The sequence below is a fragment of the Cheilinus undulatus genome, linkage group 4, assembly GCF_018320785.1.
Source record: "Cheilinus undulatus linkage group 4, ASM1832078v1, whole genome shotgun sequence".
Lineage (NCBI taxonomy): Eukaryota > Metazoa > Chordata > Actinopteri > Labriformes > Labridae > Cheilinus > Cheilinus undulatus.
In genome coordinates, this window is record NC_054868.1 from 38228511 (window position 1) to 38244553 (window position 16043).

Sequence of the window (16043 nt, forward strand, 5' to 3'; positions counted from 1 at the left end):
GGCTTTCCATATGATTTTGGTGTATTTCTGTGGGAATTTGTGCCCATTTATTCAGTAGAGCATTTTTGAGGTCAGGCACTGATTTTGGATGAGAAGTGCAGCCTTACAATTTCTGTTCCAGTTCATCCCAAAGGAGCTCAATGGGGTTGAGGTCAGGGCTCTGTGCAGGTCAGTCAAGTTCTTCCACACTGAACTCATCAAACCATGTCTTTATCATCCTTACTTTTTGCACTGGGGCACAGTCATGTTGGAATAAAAAAGGTGTGTCCAAATACCTTTGTCTATATAGTGTATATCAGTGATACCATAACCCTCCCTTCTTCCCTTTTTCAAACTTGAGAACACAGAAAAAGTTTAAAATAAATGATGAATGGTGCCACCTCGTGGTAACTCATTGTTAAAACATTTCCAGCTGGTTGGAGATGTTTGAGAGCTCTACTGTCTTAGAAATCCAATAATTTTCTCATGCAAACTTAAATGAAGGCATAATTCATCAGTTTATGCAAAGTACCCTCTTCATAAGTTTTGTACCATGACAAATATCCATAAATGGAGACAAACTGTGAAGTCTCAAGCAGCTTATAAGGCATCATAACAGACCTTATTGTGTCATTTTTTCACAGATGACATCTGACATGCTGAAAATCAGTGGATCAGCCTTTGTGCAGCATTTTTTCAGAGCTCTGAACAGCTGTGCAGGGAAGTGTCTAGTTTTTCTAAACCAGTCTTCCTCAGCTGGTGGGTTGGGAACATCTGTCTGTCCATCCATCACTTATCTCCACCACTCATCCTGTCCAGGGTTGCAGGAGGCTGGAGCTGATCCCAGCTGTCATTGGACAAGAGGCAGAGTACACCCTGGACTGGCCAACTGTCAACCACATTTCTGACACAGTGACAAACAAGCTGTCACGCTCATCATATCTACTGTTAATTAAGAGCCACACGTTTTTGGTTTGTGAGAGGAGGTTGGAGTACCCAGAGAACATGTAGACTGCACACAGAAAGGCCATGTGGGGATATGAACCAGGAACCTGCGTTATGCAGTTCTCTATGGAGTTTACTCCTTTGGTAAGGGCACAGCTCAGTAGCGGCTGCGTCACGTGTTTTGTTGCTCTGATTGGCCCGTAAAGATGTGACAGACAGAATGTTCATCTAATCATCCTCCGAGTTCTTATTCAAAGGCTCTGCCCTTACCCAAATGCTGTCTATCAGTGGTTTTCCAGATGAATGTGTGAAACACATCCATCTGACACACCAGGTTAGCGAAAATGGGCATAAAGAGGAAAACATTTCTTACAAGTCAAAATGGGATAACAACTGCAAAAATGGTCTTAGAAAGGCAAAAAGTGGCAAGCATGGGTGTGAAAATGGTGAAAAGCTGTTAAGGAGTGCCGAAAATGTGTTGAAAGTAGCAAAAATGGGCATAAACAGTGATTAAAAAAAGGGGTCTAAAAGTGGCATGAACAAGTACTTTTAATAGCAGAATCCAATAATAGTTTGACACTCTTTTCAGCATCAAAATACAGATCGCTGGGATTCTAGCACCAGTGCTACTGATCCCTCACATGCACTGATATTGCCAATAAATCACATCTGGGGAGGGTCCATACACTGGGTTTTTAAGGGACCCAGCCAACTCTGCAGGCAGGCCTATCGTGGACTCTATTTGAATATAATCTGGCAAGTCATGAATTAGTTTTTTGCTGTTTTTATTCTTGATCCCTCATCCTGAAGAGTACCTTATCCTGATCACTCTTTTTGACCCTGAGTAGCACTCCCCATCCTCTCTCTACATCACTGAACTTTTGAAAAAAAAAAAAAAAAAAAAAAGTCACACATCATCATACAAAAAAGGGACAGAGACCATGTTTATTATTCATATACTTCTTTTATATTACAAAATAGCAATGCTGTTATATCTGCTGGATATAGTGTACAATATTTCGATACCCCTCCCTTGGCCCACATATACACAACAGTACAGACAAAAGATCACGACAGTATAAAATAAACATCAGCTGAGTCATGTGCCAAGTTCGATACTGTAGCCCTCGTTCTACACAGCTGTACATACAAAGAGACTTTCTCAAGTCATTCAGTCAAGCCTCTCCCTATTCGCTGGAGGGTTAAAGTGCAGTATAGGAAAGTGTACACGAACAGAAGAAAACCCAACAGACAAAGGGACAAAATGATGACTACATGACGGGAAACACTTCATACGACAGGTCCATCATTTTTCCCACAGTGGGTCTGGAATAATTGTGACTCTTCTTGAGAAAAAATGTTTGGTATTTGCTACGGGAAAACAATGAATTATCATGAATGTAGCTTTTAAAAGGTAGGAACACAGTTCAATTAGAATATAGTCAACTACCATGAAATATACAATATTTATTGGTGTGCTTTTATTAGTGTTGACAGTTTTGTGCAGTTTTATTAGGTGTGAAGTTTTTGACACGTTTTTTATTCATTGTTTGGATGCCTTTTTGACATCTGGCTGGTTCCTGATGCTCCTCCACAAACACAATCTCCATAATTATCTAGGGATGTAACAGTACTTTGCAATGCTCTAACAAACAGATACTACTATGGAAAATTTGAATCAATTAAAAAAAATATACACTGTAATATTCTTTTTAGTCAGCAGAGGGTGCTGTACTGCTGTGGCTTCACGTGTGATATCAGTGGTTGAAGCAGTAGTGTCTCTTTTTATAAAGAACATCGGGCTTTGTTTCATTATGCAGCCTCAAAATTCAAAAATATGCACAAAGAAAAATATAAAAATTGGCTTTTTGGCATTTTTATTGTCAGAGAACTGAAATAAAATAATCAAATCTATCCATAAATCCACATTCTCATGTCTTTGTAAAGATGTGAAAACCTTAAAAATCTTATTGTGAACTCAGTATACGCATTAGAGGGCTGCACCGGGCTGTTTTCTTAATCCAGCGCCTGCTAGAGTTCTGACCAATATGTGAGTTATTTACTCCCACTTTCACCACGTAACGCACCACCTCCCGAATTCTGACCGTTCATGTTTAACATTTTGAATATCTAATAAGGAATGATGTTAATGTGTTTAAGTACACTTGACAAATGGCATTATATATTGACTATTTATATTAGTAATAGTGATGTAAAAGTCGTAATTACAAACTTTATTAACTTCTAATTTATTTCAAGTCATACAGAGGAGGAATTGTTTTCCTGATCACTGAAAAGTTTTTGGGTCATAAACGCAGCCGTGTACTTCCATCAGCTCTCACAGACAGTGTTGCTTCCTGCTGCCGTCCTTGTCTGTACATCAGATGCTTTATGTATAAGGTCAATATGTATGGCAAGGGGGTGATTTTTTCACCTGTATAACTGCATAATGACTCAGTGTCTCTGTGCACATCGAGGCACACCACTGGAAACAATGATGGGCCTGCAACACAATTAGGGAGGCACTGAGGCTCTTGTGCATGTTTTATAAATAAGACAGTGACTTTTTGACTCATTTACACTGTTTAACTGCATACAATTTTTTGTAGAGTTTTTAAAAGCATCACACTGTTTGGCTACAGCGGAGCCGATAAGCACTTTATTTAAACATACAATCATGTGCATAATGTTTAGGCATGCAAGGTGCTACAAACTGATCATAGGACCAGATGTGCCACAACTGGTGGCGGTGGTGGGTGGGGGGCAGAGTCCAGCTCCACACAAGTCAACATGCATGTGAAGCTTGACAGCATCTTTTTTGTTCAGGCCTTTTCACCATAAGTAATATGCCTGTAGACCAAGCCAGTGATTTTCAGGCCTTAAAGACATTAAAAGTTCGTGGTTGTTTATTTTTTTTCCTGTTAAAGGCATACTCAGTTGGTTTAACTATCAACTTACCTGTTGCTTGCTGTGTCATGCATGTGACTGTGGAAGTAGTGATGACATTGTATGTGTTTCGCCTTATTCAATATTGTATGGACTATTTGTACGTAAACTATTTTATGCTCTGGACCCCAGCAAGAGTAGCTGAGGGCACATACTAATGCTCATAGAGCCAAATAAACAATTAATGAACTGCCCAAATAGTACCCTGGGCCATGCTTGTTCCACACATCCCCCCCTTACTCTGCCATAAAGGTTTGAACTTAGTTATTTTTTCAGCAGACTATTTTTCCATGCCCCTGATAATACGCAAGGACATCCAGAGCACTACCAGGGTTGTGTGAATCCTCACGCCGATGGTGCCACCATTCAACATCTTACTTCAGCCTCAATTTTTGGCCCAAACATGCCTAAAATTTCTGCACGGCACTGTGTATGTGCAGCGAGGGTGACTTTAATTGTCAGATAACAGTAACGTTCAATCCCTGATGTCTCAGTGATGTGTAATAGCAATGTGTAACACATCCCTAGAATCCCTAGAAGCTTAAAAGAAGTCCACTTTTTTCCATTGTTGTTCTATCAGATATGAATGAAATATATATCAACATATCAGACTGGTCCTGCTCTGTCTCTGTGTTGTACAAAAAAAATACTAATCCTCTTTTACACATCATTCCATCACAGTAGGCATTAGCTTTACGGGACCATCCAGGACACAGCAGATTTTTTTGGTCCTCCTGCGCCCCTTTTGTGAGACTAGTGTTTGCTCCCAGTGCAGCTCTCTAATACGTATCACACTGTGCGCAGATGTATTGTCACATCCCTACAACTGACAGTATGAGCAAAAAAGTCTCCAATAAAGTTGTTTCTGTTTTCCTTCAAATTAGCACCAATTTATTTTTTTTCAATAGAAAATGTAATAAGCAACGCTCCATACCAATAGAGACAGTCTTGCTGTGTGAAGTTCCCTTGTTCCTATTAGATAAGAAAACAAAATAGCTTGACCTTAACATTTCTTAGAATTTTAATTTCTTTAAAGACATTTGTCATTGAAACATGGCAAAAAAGAAGAAACAAACCATATAAATCATCTTAAAGCTTCATCACACCACGTTAAAGTTAGACTGAATAAGAAGGCCTTAACCCACCTCTACACAAACGGTGATCGAGTGATCTGGCACTTGAAACAGATGTGCTGTGCTCTAGCCTGTTGCTATGCAGACCAAACAAACTGTCAGTTGGTAACAGGGTTTGTTGTGCTTGTGTGGAAAAGTGAGAAGGACGCACAAGCTGAAATGAGAGGAACACATGAGGTTGTTTGGTGCTCGTGGCGTCTTGTGCTGTCTTACAGTCTATGTGATATTATGTAACATACAGGACGCTTAAATGTCCATGTAATGCTGGCTGAGACACATGAATCTGTGTCTTTAATGTGCTGGCAAGAGAAACAATTATCCTCCTGTGCTCTTTCATCACTACAGCAGAAGAAACGTAAAGCTAGAGGTAAAATGAGCAACTAGAGCATGTTTAAATGTACATTCTTGAGTATTCCTTTATGCAACCGCACATCTCAGTCATGTGGAAATGGTGGGTTACAGAGCAGATTCATGTGCTAGTTTTACACAAAGTGAGGTAATGTAAAAACTGTCAAGCCTTTCCATCTACAGGCGGTATTTCTCAGTGAAACTCTGCTGTCAGATAATTGTCCTACAAGTTGTTTTCCTTGGGTGTGAAATTGCAAATTGCAAAGACTCCAACAATCTGAAGCATTTGCCCCCACGTTCAATGATTCTTCAACGATTGGCCCAATCAGGGAAGTCTTGCACATGTGTGTTATATAACCAGAGTCCCAGGTGACAGCAGGACATAATGGAAACAATGACTGGAAATTAAAATCACCAGTTAAATTCCACTGGCTCCACGGACTGTGGGTCTGTGCTTCATCAGTGTGCAAGTGGAAGGGAATGCGAAAGGAAATGGACCAAGTCTATCCTGCAGTCTTGTTAGATAGGATATTATAGGAACAGGAATAAAGGACGAGATGCAGCAGAAAAAAGTACAACTAAATAAGATCACAAACTGTAAGAGTTTTAAATAACAGTCATCTTTAACTTTCATGTCTGACTATAAATCACCACTAACCTAGCTAAATTTAAAACCCATTTAACATGTATTTTTGTACTTTCATTCTGAGCCACAATCTACACTGCAATTGCTGTTTTCAGGTGAGCTGTCGTTTTCTATCTTCTTGACATCATTGTAAAATTTTGACTATGACAAATCAAAAGTTCAACAAAAATTACAAAAATGACAGGACTTCTTATGTAAACTAAATCAGCTGCTTGAAAACATCTTACAATTTTGACATTGTCTATACAGAAAGAAAAATTTATTTTAAAGCAACTCCTTGTGATAACTTAACTTTAACTCCTCAGTTTTTATATAAGGTTTAGGTAACCGCCTAAAGGAGCTGGTCTTCTAAGATTGTTTTAATAAAAGGCTGGTGCTTTTTGAAGGACTTCAAATGTTTAGAAAGCAAATCTTGAAAAAGATATACGGCTTTTCCCATCATTTTTGCTGTGCCGATCCAAACCAAGCTACTTTTTTTCCTTCTCACCCCCAGTTTGGCTGCACCAGGCTACACCAAGCCGTGCCCAGAGTGGTCCTGGGCCCCACCTCCAAGCGTCATCATTTGGGGACACCTTGCTGACAGACATGTTTAAGTAGCAACCATTGCACCAAACTTTGAAATACCTACAGGACTACCAATAGTACAAGAAGAAGAATCTTTGAAGTAAAAACTGTTCTTCTGGTACCCTAGCGCAACCATTGAACACCATCGACTCAAAACGCAGCATCATCAGCTCTCCGCCCCCTCAAACAGGCAGCTCGCTTGGGGTGGAAAAGCACCACTGGACTGCCGTTCTGAGTCAAACCAAGTAGAGCCAAGCCGCTCAATGTGATGGAAAAGCCCCATTATAAAGAAAACTCTGACCTTGCTACCCTGTATGTACTGATGTGACTTTAAAAAATAAAAAATAAAAGATTGTATGTGCAAGGGGTGGACAGCAGAATTTTCTGTAGTTTTTAATGTAAATATTAGTGTTAACCTCAGATCATTTTGAATGGAATAAATAGAACTTTTATCAAAGCTAACATCTTTCTTAATGGAGTAATGTTAACAAAGTTAAAATGTTGTTTGGGTTATCATTTAGATCCACATAACAGAGACTGAAGTAAAAAAGTTGTGCGTTCTAGCTCCAACTTAGCAGTGCCGTGCTAACCCATAAGAAGTTTTGTTTTGTTCTGTTTTTTTTTCAAGGAGGGGAAGAGCTACAGAATCATTTTCACTTCTTTTGTTTTTCTTTACAGTTTTCCTTTAACTGTGAAGTAGAAAAAAAAAAAGAGTAGAAAAATAAAGGCATGGGACTTAGCAGGCCAGGTTTAAGTGTGTGATGTTTTTTTATGTTAACTCATATCCTTCATTAAATTAAAATTAATGAATTGTATAAAAAAAATCATTCCCAGTACAGCGAACGCCGATGAAGAAATAAGCCAATCAGACCAAATTCTTTTTTTGAACCAGACTGTAAACATTTTTATTTCTGTTCTTTAAGCAGGCATTTTGAAGTGGTGTGCATTTGACTTCTAGGCCTTTTGTAATCAGCCTCAAGTGGACAAATGGGGGACTGCAGTTTTGTGCACTGTTGCTTTGGTTGCCACTAGCTTAAAACCTGTACTCACTTAGTTCTGGCTGCATAGGAGCAGTGGAAACAGGCTGCGAACATTAACTTTTACTTCTAATAACATCCAGCTGTTCTTGGACCAACACCCATTTTTTTGCATCTGTTTTTGGCTGCCTAGAGAATGTAATGTCATTTACTTTTATCTCTGTTTTTGGTCCCTACCACCTTTTCAGAATGACATCTTTTTCGCTGATCAAAAGCTAGTTTAATTTGCTGCTTACTGTTTGTAAACGGTTTGGTTCAGAGCAGGTGATGTGTAGATGCTTATTTGTTCTGTCCCACACAGAAACCCCTTTATGATTGCTGAGAGTGAACAAAAACAAAGAGCAAAAAATAGATTACAGGGCTGTTATCATGGTTAACATTTGCAGTTGTAAATATACAGAACTGGTGTTTCAGTGTCTCAAATATGAGTATGTAGAACTGTCTTAACTCACTTCCAAAAAAAAGTAAAGATATTTGATGTCTGGTGCATTTCCTGGCTTATGCTGTTGTGGTGAGGCAGTTTTGCTGTTTGCTGACTGAAAGGGAAAACCAAAGCATCTGTTTTCTGTGTTTTTTTCTTTGTAGAGATCTTTGTAAAAAGTTGAGGAAGCATTACAATGCATGCATGTCTGTGTCCAAAATTAACCACCTTAATGTTGGCTGTATCCAAACAAAACTTCCAGACCTGTATACCTCATGCTGCAAGCTCCTCATGCCATTAAGATCCCATGCTTTCTTCAAACAAGTGCCTTTACTGAGCTGAATGTACCCTATGTAATCAGAAAGTGAATATCTTTCTCTGCTTCTATCTAAAGTTGTCCCTTTTAAACCTATAACAGCTTTCCTCTGGTTAGTTCTTCATTTTTATATTGTGAGCCATATAACAGCCTGATTGGCAGCCAAGAGAATCAGTGTGCATGAAGGACAACAACCAGATTTAATACTACTGATATTCTTGGCACAAAGACTTGTTGACATATTTACGTTGGCTTGACAAGTGTAGGACGTTTGTCTACAGTGTGTGCACACCACCAGAGTCTGGTAGAGACGACCGCTACTGCCAGCTGTATTAAGCAGCAGTGTGAACGCTGATATAAACATCAACCTCCAGACGGACGGCAGCAAATAATCACCCACGTCTCGTGTTGGGATAACTAGGAAAACAGCAGCAGTTTCAGGAGGGCAGTGGGTGACATCACTTCAAACTGCTTGTGGCAGGCTATGATTGTCAAATGTGAGGATGGAAATATCTACTGTGTGTGGTTATTTCGTCTCAACAGCAGGAATATTCAGTTGTTAAAAAGTTGTATACAAGGGTGCCACATGACATTAAAAGGAACAGGTACATTTAGAGATTACAGCATAACTTGTGCATACATATTTCAGCTCCTTAATGTCACAAGACCACATGTACGTCTTTAGTTGGAAATGCTGGTGGAAATATTTACCAGCTGTTAGAGGAATAGCTGATATGGACTCTTTACATGCTTAATGTCCATCACATCAGTTAAACTTCTAGATTAATTTGGCAGTGATTACAAACCAAGACGTTGACCAACCTGTACATGTTTATAGAATAATTAAAGCTGCATTCTGGCTTTAAGGAGTCCCTGCTGCTTGTGTGCTTACATTGTGTCCAGCAGCAGGTTTAGGTCGCCAGAGTAAGGAGAGCCTATTTCAGCTTTCTCAGAACTGTGAAGGACAAAAACTGGGCCGCCACAATGTGAGAGCTGTGATTGGCTGTGAGGTCACCGTGGCGCTCAAACCAACAAAATGGTAAAGTGGGACTGCTGGAAAAAGAGCAAGCCACATGCCCACAGATGCAGTAAAGACAGAACTGGGTGTTTTTGTGCTGCTATGTTCTATTGCTCGTCTGCCCGTCTTCTGAGAAGTCACTTCCTGCAGGAGGGGAAAGCTCCAGCTCTCATCTTCCTTTTTCTGCTGAGTCATGCTTTTTTCAGGATTTAGCTCCCTGACATTCCTGCTCCACAGACAGGTCTACCTCAGACATGCCTACCTCTACGCCTGTGATGATGGAGGTGTCAGAGTCACTGCTGAGAGGAGGCTGGTGCTCACCTGAGGATGGAGAGAGGAGTCATAAATTATTCAGACAGGTCACTGTGGGATGGCATCTTAACAGGTTGTTTGCAGTCATATGATCAGGATGACGCAGGAAAGTCAGATAGGGGCAGGAAGTGAATCACACCAGCTGAAATCAATGGGAATGAGGAAAGTTAGTACATTAAAGCGACCTGGATAGAGCAGTTATCAACAGAAAATTTCTACATACATTGGATATGATCCTACACTTAACAAAAACATGATTCTTCATGCAGGACAACAGATTTGACTGGCATGGAGGTGACTGATATCACAAATGACTTAGACCTGCAGACATCCTTCCACATGTCTAGCCGATAAAATGAGACAAGAGACTTGAGGAGCCTTGTACTGAGCTAAGAGGCTAGTTGTGCCACTTTAACAGCTTTTCTCCCTCATTTTTGTTAGAAACATGCTTTTAGTTTAAACAGTGGAATACTATCGCCCAATAAAATGTGTGGGGAAAGAGACTGTGTAATGATGTGTGATGCTCATCTCATTTATATAAAGAGTAGCTAGCTCCCGTTTGAGAGCAAGTTCCCTTTCTTCCATTTTTTTGGGTTATTTAAAGCCAAACGGGTAGACTGAGCATTCACCCCTTCATTGTTTTAAATTTTCTTTTATTATTTTTCTTTTTTATTGATTTGATAGAGTAATCATAGTCAATAAAATCTGGCTTTTTGGAACCCTCCAAAAATACAAAAAGCACCTCTTTAATTTGAAGTAAAAACAGTAATGCCAATTAAATAAAAATATGTAATGTAAAATAGGCGATGGCATAAATATTCATCCCTTTAACTCAGTTTTTAGTAGATGCACCTTTGGCTGCAAACACAGCACTGAGTCTATGTGGACGAGTCTTTGTCAGGCTTGCACATCTGAACACTACAATTTTACTTTATTCTTCTTTGCACGGGAATAGCCCTTGTTGAGTCCAGCCACAGATTCTCTATTAGACTAGGCTTCAACTCAGCCACTCCAGAGCATTCACCTCATTGTCTTTAAACCATTTCTGTGTAGCTTTGGCTCTATGCATCCGGTCATTGTGCTGCTGGAAAATAAATCTTCTTCCAAGTCGCAGTTCTCTTGCAGACTGAATAAGATTGTCAAGGATTTTCTCATATTTTCTGCGTTCATTTTACCCTCTACTTTTACAATTCCTCCAGGGCCAGCTGCCGAGAAGCAGCCCCACAGCATGATGCTGCCACTACTGTGCTTCACAGTGAGGATGGTGTGTTTATGGTGATGAGCAGTGTTTGGTGTCCGCCTAACACAGCATCTTGTCTGATGGCCAAAAAGCACCATTTTGTCATCAGACCAAAGAACTTTCTTCCATTTGACCATGGAGTCTCCCACATACCTTTTGGCGTACTCTTGTCCAGATTTAATGACTGTCCTTTAACAGTGGCTTTCTCTTTGCCACTCTCCCATAAAGCTTTGACTGGTAAGGAACCCAGGCAACACTTGTTGTATGCAGAGTCTCTCCCATCTCACCTGCTGAAGCTTATAACTCCTTCAGAGCAGTCACAGGTGTTTTAGTGGCCTCTCTCACTCGTCTCCTTGCACGGTTACGGTTTGTGACTGTTTTTCACCCTTCTGTTGAGGTACCAAGTAAACCTATCAGACCCCACAGGGTGGGGCTAGACACTGTGGTTGGAAATGTCACCAAGATCAGGATCAGGGTTTAGTCTTTCAAACTGTACTAACTAAGATAATAGAGAAGTAAGAGAGATAGACACACAAACACCAAACCTTAAACATCATAGGAGGTCTATTTTCAGGGATCCTGACAGCAGTAAACACCCAGTAAATATCTGACTCTGTAAGACTGATTGCAGTATAACTTTTTACGACAGCGCTCATTATTCAGGCCAAATGACACAATACACTCAACCCTCCATCTCTGCCAAGCGTCAGCAGCAGAAACCCTCACAGATCTGCTTGTTCATCTCATGCTAACTGCCTGTCAGTGAGTTCCTCTGTGTTAGCTCAACAGTGCCGTGACATATGACAAATAGCATCTGATTTACATACTAATTAGTCTGAAGGAGAACACCTGCTGATGGTGAGCTGATCTACTGGCTGTCAAGCACACAAAAGTACACATAAGTCTTTGTGCTCCTGCTTCTTCTGAGTCCCTTCAAGGCAAATTGGAAAGTAATACATCACATGGATGCTTTCTATAGAGCTGGAAAAAAGCTGGACATATATTTCTCTTGAAAGTGCTGCTATAACTTGAAGACAAACCTGCTCCTGTAGAACTGGTATAAAACTCCTTGAGCTAGCTTAAAATGATTATTCTTAAATCAACTATTAACCACTTAGTCTTGCTTCCTTTTTTAAAGAGTCTTTTTGCCTTTGTTTGTAGGAGACAGAAAAGTGGATTGAATAGAAAATCAGACAGACAGAGAAAGGGAAATAATGTTGGGAAGAAGCCCCTGATTCATTAAGAAATGTAATATCTAAGATAAAATTTACTATCATATAAGATTAAGAAAGGCAGCAAATCTTTACATTTGAGAATTTGTCACACGTAAATTCTTAGGACTGTAGAGTTATGAACTATTACTGGTTGATGTACAAACTTTAGGATGGTTAAAGAAGAGCGTGCTGGCTCAAAACATCACTTAAACTTAATTGCTAATAAAAGCCTTATATGGGAGCTCCTTGGTGTGCGGACCTTCTCTCCTTGTTATCTACTTCATTTTTGGATCCTACACCCTCTCCACTGATGTGCTTATTCCACCTCTGATTTTTCTATACTTTACTGAACATTAGCATTATGATGCTAACAGACAGGAGGGATTTCACTGCTGCTGCTTTGAGAGAGACAAAGCCACAGCCCACATGATGTAATCATCCAGGACTACGGACAAGAGGGATATGCATTAAAACACCCTTCAGCAGGTAAGATGTTCTTGCTATGCCCAATTTAAGTGAAAAATAGACAAGCACTCCAGCAATTAGCTTTCCCCCTTACATTAATGTGCACTATGGCGAGAGTACAGCCAGAGCAGAGACAGAAGTCTGTTTTCTGTCACAAATCACTTTGTTATAATATGTTTAATGCCCTTTAGACAACTGTGGCAAAAGTTTAGCACTGAGTCAAAATAAAGAGATTTGCAAAGTTTAAAGAAATCCCTCAAAGGGTTCTTGAGATATTATATTCATACAAACAAGGGAGGAAATGAGACATTAAAGGGACATCTTTGTATTTTTGACGTTGCTTGTATAAGGCACTAAGTAATAGTAGAGATTTCAATCTGCATTGCCCCTTTAAGGAGAGCAGCTGAGGGTATCAACAAGGAAGCTATGCTATATAGCACTATCGATGGGTACGGTTGCTCCATATCATTTTAGGTAAACATGGGAAAAAAATCAATGTTGGGTTGAATGCACACTATTCAGAAAGATTTTGAAGCGTTTTACTTTTCCTCCAGAAAACCTCTGTGTTTGGATCCATTTTGCGACTCAACAAATAGGCTCCATGTTCTTCTGCCCCAGTACAGATCAGCTGTTGGTCTGCAGGCTTCAGAAAAGACATCAACAACAAACTAATAATGAGTGATTTTGACTCAAGGGACGATGACATGCTGTTTACTGAGGATAGCAGGGGAAGAACTTGTGCAGATGGAGACTCAGTGGGCCAAAAGACAGTGGGGAGAAACAGCAGTGTTGAGGCATAAAAACAAAAAATAAAACCAGTGTGATCCAAACATTGTTTTTTCCTTCTGCAGTTAAGGCCAAAGTCATGTTAGGAATTTGCATACTGAAGAAAGATGAAGCAAGACATTAGGAGTTAAGAGAAATGTGCATTTCTCTTCTAATTGTCAGTCCACAACTGTGTTTTTTTCAAGGTTTAAGTCCACTCTAACTGCTTGGCTGCGTGTGTACCTACAGTTTGTGCCTGAAGCAGAAAGAGTAGGAGCCAGTCTGATGTGCTAAGCAGCAGGACTTTAGCTCAGGAAACTCAGACACTTCATCTTTTCTTTACTGTTCCAGCCTGCTCCTCCAGTTCTTCATATAAAACTTTAATTACAGGCCCTATGCTGACAGTAAGCAGACCTCTAAGTGGTCAAAAACAGCAGGAAGGACAATAAAAAACACTGAGAAGAGTAATAACATCAACCAAAGGTGATTTATAAAAACTTCCACCTCTTTCAGGCAGCATCCATTAATGTCCAGCTGAGTTTGTTGTTTAATAATTACTAAATGTTAAGAACAAAATTTTCTATGACTAAAATAAAGTAAATGTTTCTATAAAGCAATCGTTTCAAGTCATTATAAATAAAACTTATAATTAATCCTTCAAGGCATAACCCAAGTGCTAAGAACACATGACTTGAGTTTTTAGAGCTTTTCAAACCTAAAACACGGGTCTCAGCGTACGCATTTACATGCACAATGAGGTGGTGATGACAAACAGATGTTTAACATCTGTTTGCAAAAGCAACAGCCTAAGAGTTTTTGCATAAAGGGGCTAATATGTACTACATACTTTGACATAAATATTTCAGAGTATGTGGGTTAGGCTGTTACATCGTTGACAGGGAACACTGCTCTAACTTTCCAGGATTTCTCTGGGGGATCTGCATTTGGGAGCAATGGCCAGGTGGCTGTTGGCCTGGTTTAAGCCTCACAATGAACAATCTAGATTAAATTTAGAAAAAAGCTTAGAAAACCCGGACGAACATACTGTTAGAAAGCTGGAGTCACCTGGGAACAAAGAGATACAACAAGACTAATAACACCTAACTTTTTTTTCTGATTAAAGTAGAACTTCTGAGTTTACATAAGACCCTTTAAAGTGACTGACAATCATTCATGCCAAAAACATGTGTGCTTACTGTTGCCGATGACGTAGTTCTCCTCGCCTGCCTGAGGCGCCATCTCTGGATGGAGCTGCTGAAGGCCTATCGCCCTCCCAGATGGATCCAGAACCACTGAGCTTTCGTTAACTGTGATTTCACTCGCTCCACTGATGGCGTTAGTGGGAGGACCCCCAACAGATGTCTCATAGTCTGGAGGAACCTCATCTGTACAGTCTGGGTTGAGCTGGAACATGCAACACATGTCTTTAGAGGCACTCTACTGGGAGGATCAAAGATTTCTTTATTATCACAGCTAGCAGTACAAAACAAATTATTTCACACACTATACAAATTAGTAGAGGAGAAATTAAAAAAAAAAAAAAAGTCATAAAGTTGTGTCAGTGTGCTTTACACCACTCCATGCTTGGCACTGGACTTGGAGATGTGAGGTGCAGCTGCTTGGCAATGATAAACCATTCCATGAAGCTTCTGCTGCACAGTGTTTGGGCTTACATTAATGCCTGGGGAATTTCAGAACTCTTCGGCTCGGGACTCAGCAGGGCATAGGTGACTATTATGCACCATGTGCCTTGGCAGTAACTGGCCTCCCTATCTTACACGGTCTTTCAATTTGTGGCTGTTGCTGGTTGTTCCTACACGCTTCCACTTTCTTATAATATCACTTACAATCAACTGTGGAATATCCACAGGGACACCGTCTTATTGCAAAGGTGGCGTCCATCACAGTATCACACTTGAAGTCATTGGGCTCTTCAGAAAGACCTATTTTGTGTCACAAATGTTTGCAAATGGAGACTGCATGACTCTGTGCTTGATTTTATACACCTGTAGCCACAGGTCTGATTGAAACACCTGAATTTAATAATTAACAGGTGTGGCAAAATACTTTTGTCCATATAGTGTACCTGAGACACCTCATGACTTCCAACAAAAATGCCTAGAGTGTTTGATTAATATCCAGCCCTCCTGAATTTGTTGTGTAACATCAGTGACACTGACCATTATGTACACAGAGTGATCTGTATGTGCAGCTGTTACAAATGTAAACAAACCAAACGGCAAAGTAAAAGAAGAGTGATGAAGTTGGTACTTTGAGATTTGACTACGAAACAGACAGGAAAAGTTTGTCAAGCTTTGACAACAACTTCCCTGCTTTTATGATGTGTGGTTGGGACACTACCATAACAGACTGAAAGAGAGGCACGTTAGCGAGAAATAGCACATCAGCAACCCGGTTATTAACTGCTGTTAGCACTGGCATCAAGCTAGTGTATCATTCAAAATATATGGAGACAAAGGGTTGATTGATTGATAAGTGGATGGATATTATTGTCCGTCCAAGAAGTGGAAGAAATTCTTCTTTGACAAGGCTCAAACAGCACATTAAAAACTTACATAAAAACACACGTAAACACATTAAAACCCCAGGTACAGTCATACAAAGGGGGGATACTTAAAGAAACAGTCGATGAAAAAGTATTGTGTCAACTAATAAAAACAAGTGCAGTGTTAT

The 16043-nt window shown here is 39.9% G+C and overlaps 1 protein-coding gene across 1 annotated transcript in view; it reads right to left on the minus strand.

The window, feature by feature from the left end:
* Positions 1 to 1844: 1844 nt before the first annotated feature.
* rnf150a (ring finger protein 150a) overlaps positions 1845 to 16043 on the minus strand; it is a 38231-nt gene continuing 24032 nt past the window's right edge. Inside the window, exons 6-7 of the mRNA XM_041784901.1 lie at positions 14546 to 14753; positions 1845 to 9674 (exon numbers count right to left, since the gene is read on the minus strand). Of these exons, the coding sequence (XP_041640835.1) occupies positions 9556 to 9674; positions 14546 to 14753 (327 nt within the window). The 3' untranslated portion in view covers positions 1845 to 9555. The remainder of the gene's footprint in view (positions 9675 to 14545; positions 14754 to 16043) is intronic.